Source organism: Doryrhamphus excisus, linkage group LG19, assembly GCF_037039965.1.
Source record: "Doryrhamphus excisus strain RoL-2023G ecotype Guam linkage group LG19, RoL_Dexc_Guam_v1.1, whole genome shotgun sequence".
In the NCBI taxonomy this organism is placed as follows: Eukaryota; Metazoa; Chordata; class Actinopteri; order Syngnathiformes; family Syngnathidae; genus Doryrhamphus; species Doryrhamphus excisus.
The window spans coordinates 13,405,368-13,428,447 of NC_136375.1; the positions used below are offsets into that span (position 1 = coordinate 13,405,368).

Here is a 23,080-nt window from a genome sequence, read left to right on the forward strand (position 1 = left end):
CTAGTTGCGAGGTAAGCTAAGTCAAGATAAATAAAGCTACATAGTAAAGGCTGCTAAGGTAGCAACTCATAACACATAATGCTAGCTGTGTAAGACAACATAAGTACAAGAAGCCCAGGAGCAATGTGTAAAATTCAGCTAGCTAGCTAGCTAGCTAAGGCAGCAAGGTACACAGACCAGGCTAGCTAGAGATAGAGGCAGCAAAGCTAAGTTACTAAGAACTGAAAAGGGTAAGAAAAAGCAGCTAAGGTAAAGCTAAATAGTAGCTACACGATGAGTAAAGTGCGCTAAGTAGCAACAGGTAAGTAAAGCAAACTATTAACTACATGAATTGCCACAGCAAAGATTGACACAGGTGGCTAAAAGCTGCCAAGGTAGACTCAAAAGGACGCTTGCATGTAAGGACGTAGAAACCGCTAAGTAAAACTGGTTAGTAACTCCATCAAGGCAGTGAAGGTGGCAACTCTAGCAACATAACGCTAGGTTGTTCATAACCGCAGACACATAAGGGCCTAACAGAAGTGTTAGTAGTAGAAAACCTGAGATGTGTAACAGTGTATCGGTGCATTGTTTCAATGGATGCATGAGCGCATCGTGGGCAGCAGGGGGCAGCAATGTACAATATTGACATTTACTATTAAAGCTGAGTAACAAAAACAAAACAATGCAGACTTGCAGATTGGTTTTTTTTAGGATGAAAATATAAAAGTCACATGTTCTCTTTATTTGCTGTATATAGATAGATGTACATCACTGGAGTTTTGGATAAAAGCATACGCACACACACGCACACGCACACACACGCACATACAAAGCTTATGTACGGAGGAGAGGTTGGAGACATGAGGATGATTGATAACAAAAATAATAAAACTAGATGACTTCTAAATGTTGACGTCTGTGCCACATACCAACTATTTTCTGTCTTCTGTACACGGGAGGCAGACAGGGGTGGCGGGGGGGGGGGGTGCATTTTGTACAAAATATGACCTCTAAACATTTGTTAATAACAAGGTGAACTAATAAAGTATATGTACAACATTTCATCAGCCGTTTAGTATGAGACGAATACTAAAGGACACTTTTTTATGGAAAGAAAAGAAAAAGCTTATGTCGAAATAGGAGAGCCTCCATAGAAGCCTTTTGGGAAGGGACAGCATCCAGCAGGGAGGGTGGGGGTGGGGGGGTGAATCTAGACAATACTGATGATGAGACTAGTATTTACAGTTTGCACATTCAGTTGAAAGGGGGCGCTGGTGGGCTGCTTGGGGAGTTTGGGGAGTGGGCAGACACAAAAGGTCTTACAAGTTTGTTTTTTTTTTTACGTTCAAGTGTATCAGGAAGTGCTTCGTTCGTTCAAGTTTCGGGGGAAGGGGGCAGGCGGGGGCGACCATGTCGCTGATTAAACAAGGTGTGTGCTTATGGAGGACTTTCATCTTACGTCATCTTACATCTTGACAGCCAGGCCGGCATCGTGCTGTGCGATGCTACCACTTCAGCAAACATCCCCGTCATTTCTTTTTTTTTTCATAAAAGGCACTGCGATAAAAGGCGTTTTCTAAGCAAACGTACCTCCGTGTGAAGCAGTCATGTCCCTACCGACGGTTCTATGAGTGAAGGGCAGGGCGGGGCAGGGCAGGGCAGGGCTGGGGGGTCCTGCTGGAGACCAGTCCCCCATTGGGCATCTCCCGGGACACCCTCACATTGGCAGCCTGTACTAGATGCTGAGTAAGCAAACTGAGATGTTCATATGTGAAAAGTGTGTACAGCCTTGACATTTCAGCATCTTTCCGATTGATTACCTTTTCAAGGGATGGAGCTAATGAAGTGGGCATACTTTTTGCCTTTAGGTTGGTTCTAGTATTGTCCCTTGACAAGGAAAAACAGTTGCTGAAATGTGAGAGGTGGACTCACTTTTGTCAGACTCCATAGCTTTACCACCAGTCATCTAAAAGAGTTTTTTCAGGACTTAACCATTAAAATTAACATATTTTTAAAACAAAACTTGCCTCCATTGATGAGTGGTACATTACACTGGACATGTCCTCTGGGAAAGGGAGGGGCTTGTTTTTTTTGAGTAGTTTTGGGTTTGTTTTTTTTTGGTAAAAGCACCTGACATCTAGAAAGAGACACAAAGGAACAAAACACCTGAGAGAACTGACCAGAAGGGGGCAGCACCGCACCCTGGAAACTAAAGTCAAAGAGGGCACAGAAGACCGAGGAGGAGGAGGAGGGAGAGGAGGAAGGAGAATGAAAAACAGAACGTGATGACGAGTGAGGACGACCCAGCGGCTCTTTGTCCCGGGCAAGCCGCCATGTTTGGGCGGCTTTGTTGTGTCAGGTGAGGAGAGTAGGGCAGGTGAGGGGTGAGAAGGTTCCGGTGTGTTGTGCTGGGCTGGGTCCAGGTTGGCGGGATGTCTCGTGTTCGGCCGGTTAGTGGCCGTCGTGCGTGGTCAACATCTCCTCGGCTCTCCGGTGCAGCTCCAAGGCCGTGACGGTGGAGATGTCTTTGGGCAGCTCAGATTTCCTCCGCACCAACGGGCGCTCTCGTCGCTGGTCTTTCTGCAGCTTCACACGTGACATGGAAGTGTCCGGAGCCTTTTGTTAAATGTGGATGCGCTTTCATTACGCTGGCGTCACACACTGCTCGCCCTCACCTGCGTGGCCTCCTCCGCTATCCTCTTTTCCAGCTGGCTGACGTCGTCTAGCAGGGGTCCGTCTGTCTCCATGTCCGTGGGACCGCCCGAGCCCACAGGGTCGGTGTACATCAGAAACTGAGAGACTTGTGTTACATTAGCTACACCGCTTTTAGCGCATCAACACCATTACTAGACCAACGATGACTGTTGACTCACCTGCGGGTTGGACTTGGCGAGATTCTCAATCTTGAGCCACGCTTCTTCTCGCTCTTTCCATTTGGCTTTCTCTCTATGGGCAAGACAAAACGTTTTCACGCTCATCAAGTGTAACAGAAATGGTCGTGAAGATTTTGTTTTCACTTCAGACCTAAGCACAGATTATGCTTTTTTTAAACTATTTATTGTGATTTTTTTTTTAGTTTTAATAGCTTTTTGTCATGGGGATAATACGTGGTTATCATGGGGGCAATGGGTCCCAATCGACCCCCACCTTGCATTCATATAATTATTCAATCATAAAAAATAAAGTTTCATTTAAAATTGTAAAAAAAATTTCAACTGAAAGTAAAACAATTCCATGAGGAGCCTGAATCTTACTGAGGTGTCTCACCAGCTTCCAATCCAGGATGTTTCAAATAAACTTAGCGTACTGCAGCTCTGTGTGTGTGTGTGTGTGTGTGTAATGTCACATGATTCATTTCCAACTGTTTGGGACCAGAAAAAGGCCGCTATAAATGTCAGAGTGTGCTTTAAGAAAAGAAATGGAGTGCCTTACTTGCTTTTCTCCGCCCTGAACTGCTGCGTACAGTCGTCAAACAGTTTCTGGTTCATCTCCATGAAGAGCTTGAGGGCGTTGTAAATCAAGCCATGGATGGTCCTGCAAGGCGTGCACAGCCGTTAGCGCACGTGGGTGTAAAAGCTGCCGTTAATGTCGGCGAGGGGGTTGGGGGGGTGGGGGTACTGACTTGTTCCAGTGGGTCTTAGAGTTGCGGTAGAGGGCGGGGAACATGATGGGCAGGATCTTGGCGGCGTTGTCGCTGATCAGGCTCATGATGTACTCGTTGTTCCAGTAGTAGAGCGCTCGCTCGGCCACCTGATGCACACGGGGAGACAGGTGAGGGATGCGAGGAAACGCCCCTTGTTCTTGCTTGGTGGGGCCGTGGTACCTGAAAGTGGGGGCTGGACACGCATTTGGCCAGCTGCCTGAAGAGAGGCTCCATGACTTTGACAAACTCAGACGGCTCGATGACGTCCAGGATCTCCTCCAGCTCGTTGAGGAACATCACCTCTTTTGGGCTGTGGGTCTTTGGCCAGTACTTCAACAAAGCCATCACTGTCTGCGCACACACACACACATGGGAGCCAAAAAAATTCCAAGAGTACATGGAATTTCATTGATCTAACACCAGTGTTGGTGAGGTTGTGTAACAGGAAAAGTGCACTGCTGCTGTGTTTTGCTTTTCACGCCAGGTGTCGCGTTCCTTTCTATGTTGCTACGTGAAATAAATGCACCCAGAAAGGAAGTTCTGGTTCAGGTAGTTTAGCATATACTGTATCTATCCTGGATTGTTTTCAGCAGTGCAGAGAGTTTCCCCAACGGAATACGATGCACTGCATCAATAGTAGGAGGAGTGAGAAGTGGCAGCTTACCGGTTCTGTGAGCGTGCTGTCCTTCTCGAGGAACTGGACCACGCAGTAGGCCAGCTAAAGGGGAATTATTTAGTTAGAACTCATTAGTCACCCACTGCGCATTGGAAGAATACAATGACTAAAAAAGGGGGGTGAGAGAAAATGTGTAATGAAAGAGAAGCAGAAGTAGAAATGATGCTCATGACACAAAATATTGAAATATATTTAACTCCTTTGCATTGCTTGATTGGTAATAGCCTTTTTGTTTTGAACACTTAGCGACCTTACCTGTGGGTGGTAAACACTCAACGACTTGACTTTGTGCAACGGCAGCAGAACTTTCAATAGGAATATCTTGTGTTCTTCTTTCAAAGGTAACGCGAATCCATTGATTATACTGGAAGTGACAAAAGCATGGTGTTAGAGGAAAATACTACATCATTGCTAAGCATTAAAAAAACACATTCGCTCCTTCTTACCTGCCTAATATTTCCAGTAACTCTGCAATTCCGTTATGATGCTCTGTCTCATAAATGAATCTGCAACAAAGAAAAAAAGAGGAAGAATTGATATATAGAATACTGGAGCATTAAACACACTGCAGTGCACTCACCTATAAAATATGTTATTTATTTGCTTCCTAATGTACGCTCGCAGGCCCAGGAACTTGCCGTAGATGCGATGCAGAGTGGTCTTTAAAAAGTCTCGCTCTCTGGGGTCTTCGCTGTCAAACAGTTCTAAGAGCTGAGCACAGGAGAACATAATTTAAATACACTTTCAAAGAAAAACTTTAAATAGGGGGCTTACGCAAAAGGCGCACTCACCTGCATTACAAACTTCTGGTCAATATACTTTTTGGCTATGTTAGGTTGAAAGTCTGTCGACTCTAAGAAGCGTAGAAAGAATTCATAGACAAGCTGGGAAAGGAAGAACATAGAAAAGCACATATCAAAAATCCAGCCTGGCATAATGGATAAGTGGATTTGTTGAGAATGAGATGTATTTTTCTGTTGTTTTGCACCTGCAGATGCGGCCATGCGGCCTCCAGGGTGGGCTCATCTTCCTCGGGGTCGAACTCGGCGCCAGTAGGGTTGGAGGACGGCGGCAACGTCCGGAACATGTTGATGGCAAACTGAGGACAAAGACAGTCAGAGACAAGAATTGAACATAAATTGAACATGGATGGATGGATGGATACAAATCACAGCTATGTTTATGTCATAAGCAATGTTAGCTCCTGTGTAACAGGAAGTGGCTTGCTTCCATTCTGTCAGACACTTAGCGAATAGTGCAAAGGTTCAACAACCCAAGTCTGCGCTCTGCTGCCTCCCATTCTTGTCGCACTTTGAATGGAAACAATTAGCCAACTAGCATTAGCCATCAACCTGACGTTTCAAAACAGCTTCATATTCAAAAAGTATTAGTCAGTGCTTGAAATGTGTTCACTCCAAAGCTATTGCTTTCCAAAGAATGGAATAATGTTAGTTGAAACTGTCCACTGTGGGAGTGGGTGGGTGCAGAAACCACCGTGTCCTTCCAGCCACCATTATACTCCAGTACATCATTTGTAATCCTGTGACGTGGAGCAAACTCAACAAATGTGTCGTGAGGCATTCAAGAGCATCCGACTTGGCTGTGAAGCGGTTTCGTCAAATTGTACTTTGATATTGAAAGGCATCGCCGGGGCTTCAAAGCGCCCTTGTGGAAATGAAGGGTGCATTTTCATGGTGATTGGCTGGCTCTGTTGCATTAAACAACAACAACAACAACATTTGCACCTCCATGGTCAGCTGTGCATCGTGCATCACCCAGGCAGTGCTTTGCTTGACATCAAAGATGTTTTAGTGTATAATGGGAACGCCAGTCTGGCGACACAGACACACCCAGGCCCATTTCTAACAAAAGCAACACCAACCCAGACCCAGAGAGCAGGTTCTTCTATAGACAGTGGTACTACTCGCTGCATGTATCCACCATACTACCCAGAGAGCATACTGACCATGTGAACCACCTCGGGGTAGATGGGCTCCGTGATGACGTTCCTGTTGTGAGTGATGTACTCCACCATCTCGCTCAGCGCCGCCCGCTTCACCTCCTTCCATTTCAGGTCGCTCAGCGGGTCCGAGACAAAGTCAAAGAGGACGCAGCACTGCCGAAGCTTCTGGATGAAGAGCTTCTCCTGCTCCGCAGGGGGCACATCTGCAACACGGCGAAGGAGAAAGGGGGGCGTGAAGTGGTCACTCATAGAAAGTTCTTGTCAAATGAACACCTTCTGACCCGTGGCAGGGTGAAACCTGAGCATTATCATCTTTAAAATGTAGATGTCTTGTATTGGAAGTCATAAGGCGGTGCACATCCTGTACATCAAACGTCACACACCACAACTCGACTGCCGAGAATTCATCCGGCTGAGCTTGTGACGCAGTCAGACACACAAATTGAAACGTTTTGTTCCAGTATGCTTTCTAAAATGCTTCTGCCTTGGAGACTCTCAGTAATGTGCAGTGATGATGATATCAATAGAAAAACGTGTTGCTTGGAGAATGTAACTAAATACACACGTCCAATTTTCTGTCTATTTTAAAGAAGTGTTGAAATATGGCTGTATGATAGGTCTCTACACACCTTCTTCCAGAACGAGCTGCTGTTGAACACATATAGAGTACTTTAAAAAAACATTTCTCTTTTAGTTTTTCTGCTTGATGGTGTAAACTTTGCCCCCCGCCCCCCCTCCTCTGGTATTGACTTGACTTGTCTTCTTCTTCTTCTCTTGTGAATTTAATGTTAGGAGGGGTGCCCTGACACTCCTTATGACAGCGCCCTCATAAATACCGCATATAAATGCCACGTATGGCCTAGTAAACAGGTGTCAAACCCAAGGCACAGGGGCTGGATTCTGCCCCCCAATCATTGTATGTGGCCTGCAAGCAAAAGCTTGAAAAAAATGCTTGTGAAAAAAACTGTTTATTTTAGATTGTACTGTTCATTTATTTGTTAATATTTGTATACATTTCATAATACATTATACATTAATTTAATTTTCAAAAACAATTGTCATTCATTCACTTATCCTCTTACTATACTTTTTCTATTGTGAAAAAAAGTTTTTTGCTGTCAAATCCAATTTCAAATGATAATTTATGAATACATAATATTTTTTTTATTTCATTTTTGAAATGAAATGATCATACACAATGACATGATATTATAGAATATTACACAAAAGCTTTATAATGAAAAGTTTATCGGTAAAAGAACATGAAGTGAAAATGCAAATAATTAAATGTGTTGTACGACTTCTAAATGTTTTTTTTATTTTGTCACAAGAGGAATGGGTACGTTTCCGATCAAAACACAAGCATGACGCATTTCTGTGGCAACTGCTGCAGTAAAACTTTTCTGACGCCAACAGGCAGGCTGTATTCTGCAGCAGCAGCGGGGGCAACATGGTGTCAAGACAATCAATAATTCAGAGTGTCACCGCTTCATCAATTATGCAGCGGCTGAGCAACCATATGAACAAAAAATTTAAAATAAAAATCCTAAAGACGCTTGCGTAGCTTGTGCACACAAAAGCGATGACACGCTCACATCGATGCGGCCACTGAAGCTGCACGAGGAACACCGTACAGCATTTCTGCCCTCGCCGCCGCCGCCGCCTTCTCCGCCAGGGCCAGCGCTGACTTGTTCCTCAAAGTCAGACATTTGGGCGTCAAGGCAGCCACATTAACAACACACATGCAAATGTCACCATGGCGACCACAGGCGGAGAGGCAGGACTTTGGACGGAGGGGGTTAAAGTCGGCAAAGATGCGTGGTGCAGCTGCTGCTTCGAGTCAATCGTACGCTACTCAGAGACGCCCGTTGACCTTACAAAAATCAACTGCAGCAGCCACAAGTCTTAACAGGACTTTTTTTTTTTTCTTTACTCATGTAACACATTTGTCTTTCACCATTTGGCACAAGCACACAGCACTTCCTGTAGAGTAAAGAGGCGCTAGCAATGCTAGTTGAAAAGATCGCTTCCTGCTTAGAGGCACATTGTGATGGGCTTATTTCAAATCAGGATTGGATTTGATCTGAAACGGGCATAAAAATATGATGACAAACATTTGAGGTGTGCCGGCCTCACACATGATCTGATGGAAAGGGACAGTGTATTAAAAATATGCAAGACTACCTGTGTTCTACTCCTAGCAGATTCATGACTCGTAGGTAATACAGAACATAACCACAGAATATCACTGTAAACGGGTCCTGGCTAGTGTATGATATGCTACTTTTCGCTACACTGCAGAAAAACAAGACAACGTTGGACCCCAAACAACCACTGCATTCATTGTAAACGGGTATCGGCTAGTTGGTTCATTGCATGATGAAAAGGAGACATTGCATCCGTCACCCTGTGAGCGCTTCTACTACTGGAACAACGAGTACATCATGAGCCTGATCAGCGACAACGCCGACGAGGAGTGCATGAAATGCTGCTTGTTGCAAGTCTTCACTGCACTCCAGAAAAGCAAACGACATTAGACCACAACTGGTGTCCCGCTGTTTCAAAGAAACTCAACTAAAAATAAATAAATAAATAAAATGGATAGTAAAAAAACATCCACTGCATGTCACTCTTAAAGGATATTGTCTGCTTTGTTTAACTGTAATCAAACATTGAAAGGAGACATTATATTCATTATATTCTGCAAGTCCTTGCTGCATTGCCGAAAGAGAGAATACCGAACCCCAAACTGCTAGCTAATAAAAAAAGCATCCTCCACTTCATGCCTATTGGGTATTGAGATATATAATTGTTAACAAAATATGAAAGGAGACAGGGCATGATATGCTGCTTGTTGCTAAGACAACACATTGGAATTTGTAACAATTTAGCAACAGTTTGTATCATGCATATTTTCCCGTTGGCCGTAAGGAGTATTGCTGGGTTGGGCAAAAGAAATCCCAAAGTCCTGTGGTTAATGTTTGCTCTTTTACCAAGTGCTCCCACATCTGAGGCAGCCGCCGTGGAGAGGTCGAGCGGCTCCCGTTGCACAGAAAGCACTTGGGTTTCTGTGAGAAATGAAATATTAAGAGGCCAACCACCGAGCGCAGTGCACCTGCGAGCTCCTGCACACGTAACCTTTTCCTCGCACGAGCGAGCACAGGAAACTCATAAATGGGTGATAAGCCTCCCTCGGTTTTGCATGGACTGGAATGTTTTCCAGGGGGAAAAAATGTGAAATAGCCTGATGGCGAGACAAACACAAGCTTTGACCTCACTTGCTCAGGAGTTGCTCAGGAGATCAGGAGTGCTTGTGGGGGAGGGGAGAATCCAAAGAGCAGTCCCCCCTACTCTCTCCTTCCTAAGCTACGCTGCTCCAATCAAACCCCAAACTTACAGTAACTTCCAGAAGTCACCTGACAAGTACGCGAGTTGCTACACAACCACGGAGAACACACAAAGATCCCGCAGCGCTACAAGAGGAGGCAACATTTCCTGCTCTCACCTCCAAAATGCATGAGGGCCACAGGCTGGACGGGCCCGTTGGAGCCCACTGCATCCAGAACCATCCCACTGGACGCTCTAGCACATGCCGACATCAGCCAGGAAGAGGACAGAAGAGGAGCCGGCCTCCATTTTAACACTGGGAGCAGAAAATGAAGCTCCCCCCTGCCCGAGGGAAAGCGGCTAGTGCCGTGATGTCAACCTGCCTGATAGGCCGGCTGAGATCACGTGGGGGGCCGGCCGCCGGAATAAACAAAGAGGAGGGGAGGGCTGGACTGACAGAGCGTGGGCGGGAAGGGGAGGGGCTGAAGCATTGATTGGAGGATGTTTTTCTTCCCCGAATGCAAACGTGAAGGCCGCCATCCGTTGTTGAAATGTAAACACAAGCCTGACAAGTCAAGGCATTCACACAACAAAACACACTCATTTCAAGCTACATGCTAACAAGGAACTCCACCATGGCAGAATCATCACCACTAACTTTACAACACTGTAATACTGCCAATAGCATCACAATACAACAATTATCTACATCTTATAACACTCAGTATACATAACTGACCAATTGTTACTGTTTTTAGCTTCAGAAGCGAGACAAAACGTGTCTGTTATGCTTAGTGGGTCCTGATAGTAGCATATATCATTGAGAACCTGAGAAGTAGTCCAACTTGCATTCTGTGGTATTTTGTACATGAGTGGGTTCACAAGGTCAGCAAGGCGTATTTCACAATGCAACTTTCTTTTTTCTCCTCCTCAGACAAAACAAGTCAAGAATCTTGGAGGAAACACATTGATTTCATTGCGGGAAACAGTCGCATGTGGAGTCCAACGACCAGAAGCTAGGCAGATACCCAGCTAGCTAGCCGCCAGTGTCAGCTAGGCAAAGCATGTCAACAAAGGTGCAAGATGTCGCCCTGTTGTCTATCCCCTCATGCTCCGGTCCGGCCACTCCAAATTTGCATAACAAAACATCAAATATAGCCAAATAATACTCCATATTACAGGGAAGGTGTAGCTTCCACGTTTCCCTGGCAGAGCAAATCTGTTTAGCGTATGTAAGGGAATTTACATCAATAACCAAATCTGCCCCAATGGCTGGACAGGACAAAAAAGATGTAAAAAAACTGTTGCTCAAGAATAGGCATGATAAGGGAGTGATCAAACACTCTGGCATGGATTGGTGTAATCTGTGTCAAGATGTCAAACTCAAACCATTGAGGTCTTACAGAGTAGCGCTGATTCCCGTGGCAATCCGGGACAAAGTGTTGGCAACCCTACGTGGCACAGCACACATGTAGAGTGTGTTTTTTGTTTATTTACAGAAATCAGACGTTATCGGTCAGTGGCCAATCAATGGGAGCATGCCTAATTCATACTGTGTATGACATGGCACTTCTGCTTTGACAAAATCAGTAAAAGTTCTGGCGTAATCACGGTGACAGGAAAGTGAAAGCGTTGACTTCCCCATGCTGTTGAATGACGAGGTGTGTGGAAACTTCAGCAGACTGAATGCTGGCCCTGCAGCAAGTGTTCATTTTTAGAATTTGTGCAATCCCGCAAACAAACGGCAACTGTGGCCAAACGTGAACAGAAGTTCCTCAAATGCTCACATTGAAAAGGGCGACACGGTTGTCATCCAAAAGGCTATTTCTGGCAGTGGTGAGTGCGTGCGTGTGACAGATGGCCGTCTGGGAGGCCCCAGCAGGAGCCCAGGTGTATGTGAAAGAAAACAGGAAGGCAGGAAGTCTTCTCGCCGTGAGCGACACAGGATGTGCAAGCCTGCAAGAGGCACTCCACCCAGGCTGCAAGCTTATCGACAGAAAGGATGAAAGCAATAAGTATGGACGCTGCCTAGGATCGATGTTATTGGTGATGGTAGTCAGCATTTTGGAACGATGACAAAACCTCTAACTTTAAAGGTGGTGTTGCATTCAATTGCATTTTTTGTTATGGTGGAAAATAGTGTTGTCAGCAAAACACAGTCAAACAGAACAACGCCAAGTTGTTTCACGACGCTGGAAGGTGTATTCAGGGCCGCATGAAAAGGCCTCTGTCTTTTGCACCGTGTTGCGCGGTCATGGGGCCGCTTCTGGCCGCTGTAGCGTGACTAAGCTCGCCGGTCGGCAGCAGACAAGACGCGCAGGGATGCAACAACACAGGACATCTGCTGATCTTCACCCACGCCATCATAGTCATGGCCCCTTTGTAACCAGCGCTTAGGGCCTGCTGCAGTCTATTTGCAGAGAGAGAGACGCCCCAACGATCTCTTGCAACAAAGGCTTCACTGTCCTTTTCCAGCCCCTTCAGCATCCTCTGAGAATAGAATTCATCTTTAAACCCTTCATATCTGCGTCACAATACTCCGTATGAACAAAGAGCCCAGCAGACATGCCACGGCCATGACGGACACGCCATGGCTGAGATTCAGTGTGGAAGTGGTTACGTTTTTGGCTTCTTTGTCCTTCTTACCGACTGTGTGAAACACTTAAGTTTACAAAAGTAAATTGGAGATGCTAACTAGTTAGCTTGCTACCTTGTCATGCAAGCGGCGGCCCTCTGATATGTCCCTGCTAAGCAATGTGATGTAAACAAAGAATAAAAGTAGTGTAAAAGTGACTATAGGGTGGTTATTTCATGTTTGCAGAGCTCTAAAATGGTAAAAACTATATTTAGAAAGATAAACAAGTTTTCTTTGCGATAACTATGAAAATATTTTATCCGGCTGCATCCTGCTTCACAAAAAATCACCTATGGCGGTCAGGCCAGGAACAAATGTACATATTTTTCTCTGGGTTTGTTACTTTCATATTTCTGTATGTAGTTTGGACACCCCCTGCTCTAATACAACACTGAACCAACCCAAAAAAACATCAACAAGTTCGCTCCATTAGGCATTGCTTCCCACCGACCAGCAGGGGGCGACAAACACTTAAAGCCGTGCCCCATGAGCCGCGCGTGTTGTGAAAAAAGGACACACACAGCGAGAGGAACAACTGTTGTTGTTCAGCGGGTCAGTTCACACTCTGCGTTGCCAGTAACACCTTTTTTTTTTAACAATATGAAATCCATGACTGCCTGCTGTTTCAATGTAGCTCTCAAAGCTGAGCCAGTCTGCTGTGCTCGCCAGTAGGAACATCACCATGGGATAATGGGGGAGGGGGGCCTTTATCAGCAATGTTGACGGGGTAATAACGGTGTTATGTCACTGTGTTTATGCACACTGTACAACATGCGCTAACTTGGTTGCTGCTTTCTAAATGTCTCCACTCAATGGTCACAACATTAGGTAGAAGAAATGGCAGAGGATAATGAAGCTGTTATGTTACATTTAATGAACAATTACACCGCTGGTGCTTCCTGACGGGTTGCCAGGCGACGGCTGTGACAAAGACGCCCTCGGAGTGGAGTGGCGTCTCGCTACTTTGGTGGCATTTCCAGTGCGAGGATGGCCTGCTCTCATGCTGATAAGCGGCGTTTTATTGCATTGCGTTGCATAAAGTCATTGTCAAGTCGGGTGTGCAGGTTTCTATGCACACTATTTAATAAAACCTTCAGTGTGCCACAGAATACTGTCGTTATAGATAATAGATAAGGTATTTCCTGGTCTCTAACGCCATGGCCTTTAGAAAACTGTTGCAACTGCTTCAAGAATAATGTCTGCCAAACATTTCAATACCATACAAATGGCAACTGAAGAACAACAAAAGAACATCTGCATCCCACCTAACAGATTGCCTGGTACTTTCGGCAGTTGAGCAAGCTGATGGCCAACTACAGACAAGGTAGGGACACCCTATGACTGAGCTCATCTTCTCCAGAACCGCTGCACACAGAAGGGTGTCAAAACATGCATTTTTGGGGCGCTGCCGGTGCTCTAATAATACAGTAAAGTCTCGTTATATCGATATCGGTTATATCGAAGTACTGCTTATTACGATACTATTTTCATTTCCCGGCAAATTTCTAGTCTTTTATGATATAATTAGTTCCGTTAGTACGATACACGGTTATTATGATAATCCGGTTACTACGATGCCCTTTTCATCTCCCGCCAGCCAATTTGGTCTGCTTATATCGATACAAAAGCAGCTTAAATCAATCTTTGCTTAAGGGTTTCAATACCAAAAAAGAACACTTTATTTTTCACACTTCCACCACCAGAGCACAGCACACACACCGATTCCCGCACTTCCTGGTTCACAGGTCATGCTCAACCCGCCCCACATAGCTGGCCAAACACATGCCTGCAACAGAAGAACCAACTGACATAGCATACACACCTATTCCAACGAAGACACAAGCGTACAAATACATGTATTTAATTGTGTTGTATTCAGATATCTTTTTATCGCTTGCAATAATCACTGTTTTTCATATGTACATGCTGGCGTTCGTGGTTTCTGTTGCAGGCATGTGTTTGGCCAGCTATGTGGGGCGGGTTGAGCATGACCTGTGAACCAGGAAGTGCGGGAATCGGTGTGTGTGCTGTGCTTTGGTGGTGGAAGTGTGAAAAATAAAGTTGACTGGAAGCAGCCGTTCGCCGTGTTCTTTTTTTGGTATTGAAATCCTTAAGCAAAGATTGATTAAAGCTGCTCGACATTGTTCTATACTATAGAACAATGTCGAGTGCATTATTGCCCACTTTTAATGCAGTTCGGTGCAGGATCGGATATATGGATAGTCCGGTTATATCGGTATTTTTTCCGACTCCCGAGAATATCGATATAACGAGACTTTACTGTATTACAAACTGCATTTAGAGAGTCAAGCGGGTATGCTCTAACTTTGGAAATATTCCATTTATTAACACTGAATGCTGCAATTTATTTAACAAGGCCAGGTTTGGAACCAATGACCTGTTTAAAAATTAGCTTCTATGGTCGCATCCATTGTCATTTTTTTTTTAAATAAACAATTTGAGTTTATTTGTATGCATGCAGTTATGGTTCTACTCTTTTCCTTAATGCGTTCCTCTAAAAACACATAATTATGTGTAAATACCATTCATGACCATTTGAGAACAGTTGTTCTAAAGCGTTCTGACCACAACTCATTGGGGGCGCCACTCATGTCACTGACAGTACGGCAAAAAGTGAGGATTGTAGGTTTTAAGAGCATTGTACATATTAGTGGGTGGGGGGCGGGGGGGGGGGGGGCAGGAAGAGGAGCGACAGTGTTGCTGATCTGGTCATTGGCGACATTGTGCAACACAAGGGCCGCAGAATTAAAGCTTTATCTGGATTACCACTAAATATAGACACTTGGCATAAATCCAGTGCAAAGTCAATGCCCCCCCGCCCCTCCGCCACCCGTGTTTGTTTCCGTGCGCTGCCCAGTGTCACGGGCTGGCTGAGTATTAAAACGAGGGAGGTGTTCATGTGCGTCCCTCTAACAAGATTGCCATCTTTCATACGCCACAATTGACATGCATGAGCAACAGGGCAAAAACGGACACCGGCGGAGATTGAAGCAGAATTTAAGGTTGATTGCATCACACTGCACCCGACTGCAAGCAAACAGCATGTCTTTATCCCCTGTCGCCCCCCACCCCCTTGCTGCTTACAGGAAAATCCTGGGTTATGTCAAGCTTCCGGGTGATTTTTCTGGGTTGAAATTAAAAAATACAGAATCCCTCCACTGAAGGCCAAAACCGGGTCTGAGCTCACCTTTGAACGCGGGCAGCTTCTGCAGCTCCCTGTTGTTGCTCAGGCTGAAGCGAGAGGAGCTCTGCCGCTTGTCCTTCTTGACGGGCGTCTGGGCGCCCGGCAGCTTCCCCTTCAGCAGCTGCGTGGTCGGAGGAATGCTGTTGCCGCTCTTCCTGTTGGAGCCCTGCTGAGGGGGACACATGCCGGGTTATGCCCTGTTGCATCACTGCAATACAACCCCGTCATCCCCGGTGGGTTTTCAACCTGCAACCTGCTGGCGTGTAAATTCATTTGTTTGAGATGGTCTAGATGTATTCATGGCGCTGCCTGTTGGCTAATATGAAAGCATGGCTCACTGTTCAACAAACAGCGGGTCCCCGGCCATCTAAAAGCACTCACAGGCAAATCCGTCTTGCTTGCAACACAGCATCCATACAGATGAGATGCATCATAGCAAATTAGACATAAGTGTCATCTACCCCTAACCCACACCACCACAACAGCAAATAACCACCAGCATCTCTAATGAGAGCCTCCTCAAAAACATTGGCATCAAGCAGCTGTGATATAGCTTTTCATTCAATTATTATACTCGCAAAATTGCAGTCACGAATATGAGTGGTCAGCATCCAACAGCTTTATTTACCTCTGCATGCACTTTAAAATGAACTGCTGGGTTACCAGACTGCGAGTGGTTAGCACGCAGGCCACACAGCTAGGAGACCCGATTCCACCCTCAGCCATCTCTGTGTGGAGTTTGCATGTTCTCCCCATGCATGCGTGGGTTTTCTCCGGGGACTCCGGTTTCCGCCCACATTCCAAAAACATGCTAGGTTAATTGGCCACTCCAAATTGTCCATAGGTATGAATGTGGGTGGGAATGGTTGTTTGTCTATAAGTGTCCTGTGATTGGCTGAAAGACAGCTGGGATAGGCTTCAGCACCCCCGCGACCCTCGTGAGGATAAGCGGTAGAAAATGAATGAATGCTGGGCTGTCGTACAGCTCTTACGACATTGGTTCTGTTGCTTGTTAATAAATGATAACATGGAGAAATAGAACTGTTTTTCTCCACTCATTACTACGCGGCAGAAACAAACTTGTTATACATCAATATCAATATCAACATCACATTCATCCAACACAGATTACTAGGAATAGTTTAGAGGGAAAAACACTGCTAATAAAAGTTCCAAGAAACTTTGGGGCTGCTTGTGTGTCTTCAGCTTACCTCATGCTGTGAATTTTCTTGTCCTCCTCCTCCACCTCCTCCGCTTTTACCCACTTTGCCAGATTTTGACGAGTCCTGAAAGCAAAACAAAAGCAGCTTTTGAGTGGGGCAAAGCGCAGCAGCACACAAGTTGGCAATCACAAAGCAGCATGCAAGCTTATTATAGCTCCAGAACAACAAGCCAGCTTGACAAGCTAGCTAACGGTACTGACACGAACCCAGATTTCACTTTTAGGCTGAGATTGCGGGGTTTGAAAGCCGACTAAACAACCGCAGAGTGCAATGGGGGAGGTATGTGGATTAAAATTTGAATATTTGACGTGTAGATAAGGGAGTTTAGTTTAATTAGGGCGAGGTAGCAAAAAAAGCTAACATATCTGCAGCATAGCGGCTAGCTGGTGATTGCTAGCTGATGCTACAGTAGTGATGAAGTGTACTGCTAGCTTCATGATATTCTCACGTACGGCTGCATTCGTGCTATCGTGTAATTATGGCGGATGGTTCCCCGCACTCACCTTGTCCTTTTTCGTTTTATTCGGCATTGTATTCGGCAAGTGTCGCCGCCCTTGCTTCCCCTCTCGGATCCTCCACTAGCGAAACCACAGCGACTCACTCAGGGCGAAGCACACCGTGGGAAGAGGCGGGTCCAATCGGTCCTGAACGCCTGATTGGACAGCCTGTGGTCAGCTGACCACAGCGCGTCTCGTGACGTCTGCTTCGTTGCGGAAGTCCAGAGTCCAGAGGGAGACTCCCCCCTGCTGGCCACAAAGCGAAGCCGTGATTTAATATAATCCTTCTGCTATTTTTAATAAATTCGCGTTTTGAGGAGTTCAAGGGTTACTTCTGAGTATATCCATTTATTATATTCAGTGGCGAGAGTATTCTTACTACTTATTTCCACTGGAATGACTGAAAAATAGATTTTTTCATACATATAAAGAAACAGCAAGCAGTTGTGGCATTAAACATTTATTAGAGTGTCCCATCGTTTTAACAGCATCACCTCTGTAGTACTGTATTTACAGTTAGTCATGGAACATTAATAAATACAAAACAAAGAAACAGTAGATAAGATACAAAAAGTGACAAGATTCCAAACTATAAGAACTGCATGACGAACAAAACGTAAAGAATTGAAAAAGTTAAGGGGAAGATTTCCAGCTTTTAAACTTGTGTAATATTAATGTTTGTTACACATATGCATTATGCCTGAGGAGTAGCTGTTCTAGTCCACTTCCTCCATCCTGGATGTGTCGTCGTCACCTTCAAGCGGGGGCATCTCCTCAGTGGGGGGCGTGGCTGTGGCGTCCGCCATCATATCATCGTCGTCGATGCCTGGAGGAAGAGCAGAAACGTGCGGATAAGCGGACCAATAAGCAGAAAACAAGTCATGTGTGGCGTACTCACCGAGACCCAGCTTGATCATTCGGAAGATGCGGTTGGAGTGGGTCTGGGGGTCGTCCAGCGTGAACCCCGAGGAAAGCAGCGCCGTCTCAAAGAGCAGCGTGACCAGGTCCTTCACAGACTTGTCGTTCTTGTCCGCTTCAGCCTTCACCCTCAAGGTCTCCACGATGGGGTGGTCGGGGTTGATCTCCAGGTGCTTCTTGGCCGCCATGTAGCCCATGGTGGAGTTGTCCCTCAGTGCCTGGGCCTTCATGATCCTCTCCATGTTGGCCGTCCAGCCGTAGGTGCTGGTGACGATGCAGCATGGCGAGGAGACCAGGCGGTTGGAGACGGTGACCTGTGCAGGAGATGGACTATTAAAAGTCTGAACACCAGCGAGAATGCTCTTAACTCTCCAAGGGTTTTCAACACGCACCTTCTCCACCTTCTTCTCCAAGATGTCCTTCATGATCTTGCAGAGATTTTCAAACTGAGCCTTCTTCTCCTCCTGCTTCTTCTTCTCATCCTCATCTTCAGGCAGCTCCAGGCCTTCCTTGGTGACAGACACCAGGTTCTTGCCTTCAAACTCCTTCAGCTGCTGGACGCAGTACTCGTCGATGGGCTCAATCATGTAGATGACCTCCAGGCCGGCCTTGCGGAGGCGCTCCACGAAGGCAGAGTTGGCCACCTGGTCCTTGGTCTCCCCTGGAATCCAGACATTCATGTCATGATGGCGGCTTGTTGGGTTTAAGATGAACCATTGAGCAGCACACTCACCGGTGATGTAGTAGATGTGTTTCTGGTTGTCCTTCATGCGTGTCACATAGTCCTTCAGGGACACCATCTCATCTCCAGAGGATGAGGTGTAGTACCTTAGCAGCTCGGATAGTTTCTTCCTGTTCTGGGAATCCTCGTGGATGCCGAGCTAAAATAAACCAAACATATTGTTCATTCATTCTTTGAGCATTTGGACAGAAAGTTGCACTGAAGAGCTTCTGGATGCTGACCTTGATGTTCTTGGAGAACTGCTCGTAGCATTTCTTGTAGTTCTCCTTGTCCTCTGCGAGCTCGGTAAAGAGCTCCAGGCATTTCTTGACCAGGTTCTTGCGGATTACCTTGAGGATCTTGCTCTGCTGCAGCATCTCTCTGGAGATGTTGAGGGGCAGGTCCTCAGAGTCCACCACGCCCTTGATGAAATCTGAGAAGGGTTGGAAAAGACGATGAGTCTCTTTGTATGTTGCCAGTGTTTGTGTGTGACGTCCCAAACTCACTGAGGTATTCAGGGATGAGCTCATCACAGTTGTCCATGATGAAGACCCTGCGCACATACAGCTTGATGTTGTTCTTCTTCTTCTTGTTCTCAAAGAGGTCAAAAGGAGCCCGGCGAGGCACAAACAAAAGGGCACGGAACTCCAGCTGGCCTTCGACTGAAAAGTGCTGTAAAAGAGAGCATGGAATTTGTTATGACAAACTCAAGACAACAAACTTCCAGGTTGGGATGCTCAAGTAAACCTTGACAGCCAGGTGGTCCTCCCAGTCGTTGGTCAGACTCTTGTAGAACTCGCCGTACTCCTCGTTGGTGATGTCGTCTGGGTTCCGCGTCCACAGAGGCTTGGTCTTGTTCAGCTCCTCCTGATCGATGTACTTCTCCTTGATCTTCTTCTTCTTCTTCTTGTCGGAGGACTTGTCATGGTCGTGCTCGTCGTCCGAGCCGACGTCCTCGATCTCGGGCTTGTCCTCATCCTTCTCCTCCTCTTCCTCGTCCTTGTCTTTCTCCTTGTCCTCCTCCTCCAACTCGTCGTCACTCACCTCCTTGTCTCGCTCTTTCTCGACCTGAATGAGAACTTCATAGTGAGTCACGATGTACGCTCCAGTAAAGAAATAAGAGCAGATTTATTCATAAATCATGTTTTGTGGTTAAATAAGCCGTATTGGTAAAAAAAAAATATTCCATTTTAAGCATGTTTTGTGTTTTTTGCCTAAATTTAGCATTTCAGGATAACTGATCTGTGACCTTTAACCTGCATGAAGTAGGTACCAAACCGTGAATGTAGCTGCATAAAAACACCAGCTGTGATTGTTCACATGTCCAAGCTCCTGCAGGAGGAGGTGTACATATCACTTACGTAGAGAGTGATGGGGTAGCCAATAAACTGCGAGTGCTTCTTCACAATCTCTTTAATCCTCCGCTCCTCCAGATATTCCGTCTGGTCATCCTTGAGGTGCAGAATGACGCGGGTGCCACGTCCGATTGGCTCATCTGAATGGAGACAAAGTATGTTCCAACATGGCTGAAGGGCAAACAAATCTCATTAGCTGTACTTACGGTGGTCCACTGAGACTGTAAACGAGCCTCCGGCCGAAGACTCCCACACGTACTGCTCGTCGTCATTGTGCTTGGTGATCACCTTCACCTTCTCAGCCACCAGGTAAGCCGAGTAGAACCCCACGCCAAACTGACCGATCATGGAGATGTCCGCTCCGGCCTGCAGAGCCTCCATGAAGGCCTTGGTGCCAGACTTGGCGATGGTACCCAGATTGTTGATCAGGTCCGCCTTCGTCATGCCGATGCCCGTGTCCACCAGGGTCAGGGTGCCTTCCTCTTTGTTGGGAATGATTTCGATTTTGAGGTCCTTGCCGTTGTCCAGCTTGGAGGGGTCGGTAAGGCTCTCATAACGGATTTTGTCCAAAGCCTTCAAACAAAAATGGTAATGGAGTTACTAGCGATGCCACGAGACATCTGACTCACAAGACGATGCACAAAACTGTGTCAATGAGAGCCAGACGAGATTTGAATTAATTTAAATTAAAACTAATTTAAACTAATTTAATTTGAAAAAGAAAAAATTGATATGACTGGACAAACATATTTAGTCGCGTCACAAAACAATGAATGTGCAATGTGAAATGTTTGTTATCCCCCAAATTGACCATCCAAGATATTAACAATTCTGTTGCTACCACTACTGAATAATTTGGCTTGTTCGTCTAGATGGGCTCACCTTGTTCATTATAAATATTCCCACACGACAACTGTGGCAATTGGCTTTGTAAGCATCTTCTTCCCTCAAAACTTCTACTAACATTACCTGGCATCCAATCTTTTGCTGTGTGTGTATGCTACAATTGCTCCTTGACAGTCATATTTGATAACCGACGCTTATTACAATAGAAAGCAAAACAAGCACTTCACAAGAATCCAGGCCTGAGCAACTTACATCGGAGGAGTTGGAGATGAGCTCCCTGAGGAAGATCTCTTTGTTGGAATAGAAGGTGTTGATGATGAGGGACATCAGCTGAGCTATCTCAGCCTGGAATGCAAAGGTCTCCACCTCCGCCTCCTCCATTTGTTGGTCCACTAACTCGGGCATCTAAGCAGACAAGACATATGGTCATTATTATTTATATATACACACAACATTAGAGAGCTCACTATACTGGCACAGCAGAAAAAAAAACACAGGATAAGGTAATTGTGTAACAAATGTTTTATTACAACTGAACACACTGCTATTCTAAGTGAGCAGTTTAGCATGCTAAGTAATGGCTTAAACAAAAGGTGAGCAGCCCTGAAACAGGTGGCGCGACAGACTGCCGCCTTGCCCATCATTAATCCATCTATGGCCAAATCCCATGGCAATCTGCTCTAAGAACACTGTTGCATAAGAGTTATTTGAATTTTACAGCTGAATCCTTATGTGTGCATGAGTAAACAAGCTAATATCCCCCTAAGACCTAGCAATGCATTTTGTCATCCTAAAGGAGAACAAACGGTTCATTGCCTTTTTTTCAAATGGCAAACACTCTAGGAGAATTAAAACCAGTTGTGCTGTGAAGACAATATCTCAGGCGTTTCGCTAGTATGAGCCAAATAGAAGAGCTGGCTCCTATTCTGGAATGTTTTATGTACCCAGGAAGTTATTACACATACGCAATAATTGCACACTCTTTGCCAGTTATGCAAATTGTATGACAACCAATGATGAGTGTGTAGGTTTTCTCCATGAACTCTGACTCAACCATCCCAAAAAACATGTGTATCAGCTATGTTGAGATTCTAAAATGTCCATGGGAGTGTCAATGCTTGTTTGTATGGTTCCTGTGCCTGGCTGGTGACCAGTCCAGTGTGTACCCCACAAAAAAAATCAGCTGGGATAGGCTCCAGCTCACCCGTGACCCTGATTAAAACAGGTGCCATAAAACGGTGGCATATTCCTTCTACATAAGACAATCATGTAATACAAAGAAGCAACTTCATTACAGTATATTGGTTTCTCGGGGTTTTGACAGTCGCCTGGTTTGAACAGCAGCACCTAGCGGTTTAGCTAGGGAACTGCAAGCTTCTAGAAGGTACCATCAATCCAACTCTATTGGAAATTGCCGTTTGAAGCACACAAAGTGGATTGTCTGACTGAATAACCAGAAGTATATAATAAATTTAGATTTTTTTTTTAAATGTCAGATTTGTGTGATACTGGGAATACATTTAGTTTTGTTTCGTAGTGCTCCTATTTCACGTAATTCCAGTCTGGCAAGTGCAACACTAATAAACCTACAAAGTCCATGTGGTTGTTTTTCGTCAAGCGATGAATGAAACAAATATGGCGCACAAAAAAAAAGGACAAAAAGATGTTAACCATGAAAATCCCTATTCCACTGTATTTACCTAGCAGTACTGTCTGTGACAGGCTAGCTTCAATCAAATTCAAGTTATTCTTAAACTGAATTTGTAAAACCGCGTACCAATAACAATTTAACAATATTAAACATTCCTTTACCTTGGTCCGCAGTGTTTGTGGTTACAGTTCAGCGTTGACTCAAAGCGGTACAAGTGGCAAATTCGTCCTCTTTATAAGGTTTCTTCAGACTGTTCGAGAACGCTGACAGCTTCCAGAACCCTCTGGAATATTCCTCAATACGGCGTGGCGAAACGGCTGTTGATTGGCCCGATGGGCTGTCGGTTAGCAAAGAGGTGGGGCAAACCAAGCGGAAGTTGTCAGTGGCCGAACGGAAAGAGCCATGAGGCGTTCAGGGAACATTCCAGAACATCTTTGA

At 45.5% G+C, this 23,080-nt stretch overlaps 2 protein-coding genes across 4 annotated transcripts; both read right to left on the reverse strand.

Moving 5' to 3' along the window:
- Positions 1-679: 679 nt before the first annotated feature.
- On the reverse strand, positions 680-17,314 carry ppp2r5cb (protein phosphatase 2, regulatory subunit B', gamma b). 3 transcript variants are annotated; one of them, XM_058057295.2, is made up of 16 exons: positions 17,158-17,314; positions 16,643-16,717; positions 15,435-15,597; positions 6,268-6,467; positions 5,290-5,400; positions 5,093-5,185; positions 4,882-5,012; positions 4,748-4,807; positions 4,557-4,665; positions 4,290-4,343; positions 3,806-3,976; positions 3,605-3,732; positions 3,415-3,516; positions 2,856-2,928; positions 2,658-2,774; positions 680-2,568 (listed from the first exon to the last, which is right to left on the reverse strand). In XM_058057295.2, the coding sequence occupies exons 1-16, from the start codon at positions 17,182-17,184 to the stop codon at positions 2,434-2,436; spliced, it is 1,749 nt and encodes a 582-aa protein (XP_057913278.2). In that variant the 5' UTR covers positions 17,185-17,314; the 3' UTR covers positions 680-2,433. The 3 variants fall into 3 exon arrangements, with proteins under 3 accessions (XP_057913278.2, XP_057913277.2, XP_057913279.2); XM_058057294.2 differs by having other exon boundaries at positions 15,435-15,600; XM_058057296.2 differs by lacking the exons at positions 15,435-15,597; positions 16,643-16,717; positions 17,158-17,314 and adding an exon at positions 9,770-9,931.
- A 281-nt stretch (positions 17,315-17,595) lies between these two features.
- LOC131107232 (heat shock protein HSP 90-alpha) lies at positions 17,596-22,972 on the reverse strand. The gene is made up of 11 exons (XM_058057059.2): positions 22,804-22,972; positions 21,244-21,396; positions 20,352-20,718; positions 20,152-20,285; positions 19,538-19,858; positions 19,297-19,462; positions 19,033-19,223; positions 18,803-18,950; positions 18,462-18,730; positions 18,050-18,383; positions 17,596-17,977 (listed from the first exon to the last, which is right to left on the reverse strand). The coding sequence occupies exons 2-11, from the start codon at positions 21,394-21,396 to the stop codon at positions 17,868-17,870; spliced, it is 2,193 nt and encodes a 730-aa protein (XP_057913042.1). The 5' UTR covers positions 22,804-22,972; the 3' UTR covers positions 17,596-17,867.
- Positions 22,973-23,080: the final 108 nt, after the last annotated feature.

Bases quoted from the DNA above. Each gene is read 5' to 3' on its own strand.
- LOC131107232 (XM_058057059.2), bottom strand. From the start codon at position 21,396: ATGCCCGAGTTAGTGGACCAACAAATGGAGGAGGCGGAGGTGGAGACC. The intron at 19,859-20,151 runs GTAAGTGATATG...GTTCTCATTCAG, and splicing joins GCTACCCCATCACTCTCTAC to GTCGAGAAAGAGCGAGACAA. The intron at 18,731-18,802 runs GTGAGTGTGCTG...TCTGGATTCCAG, and splicing joins ACACATCTACTACATCACCG to GGGAGACCAAGGACCAGGTG.
- ppp2r5cb (XM_058057294.2), bottom strand. From the start codon at position 17,184: ATGCCGAATAAAACGAAAAAGGACAAG. The intron at 15,601-16,642 runs GTAAGCTGAAGA...TGTCCCCCTCAG, and splicing joins AAGAAAATTCACAGCATGAG to CAGGGCTCCAACAGGAAGAG. The intron at 2,929-3,414 runs GTAAGGCACTCC...TCTTGCCCATAG, and splicing joins TTCAGGGCGGAGAAAAGCAA to AGAGAAAGCCAAATGGAAAG.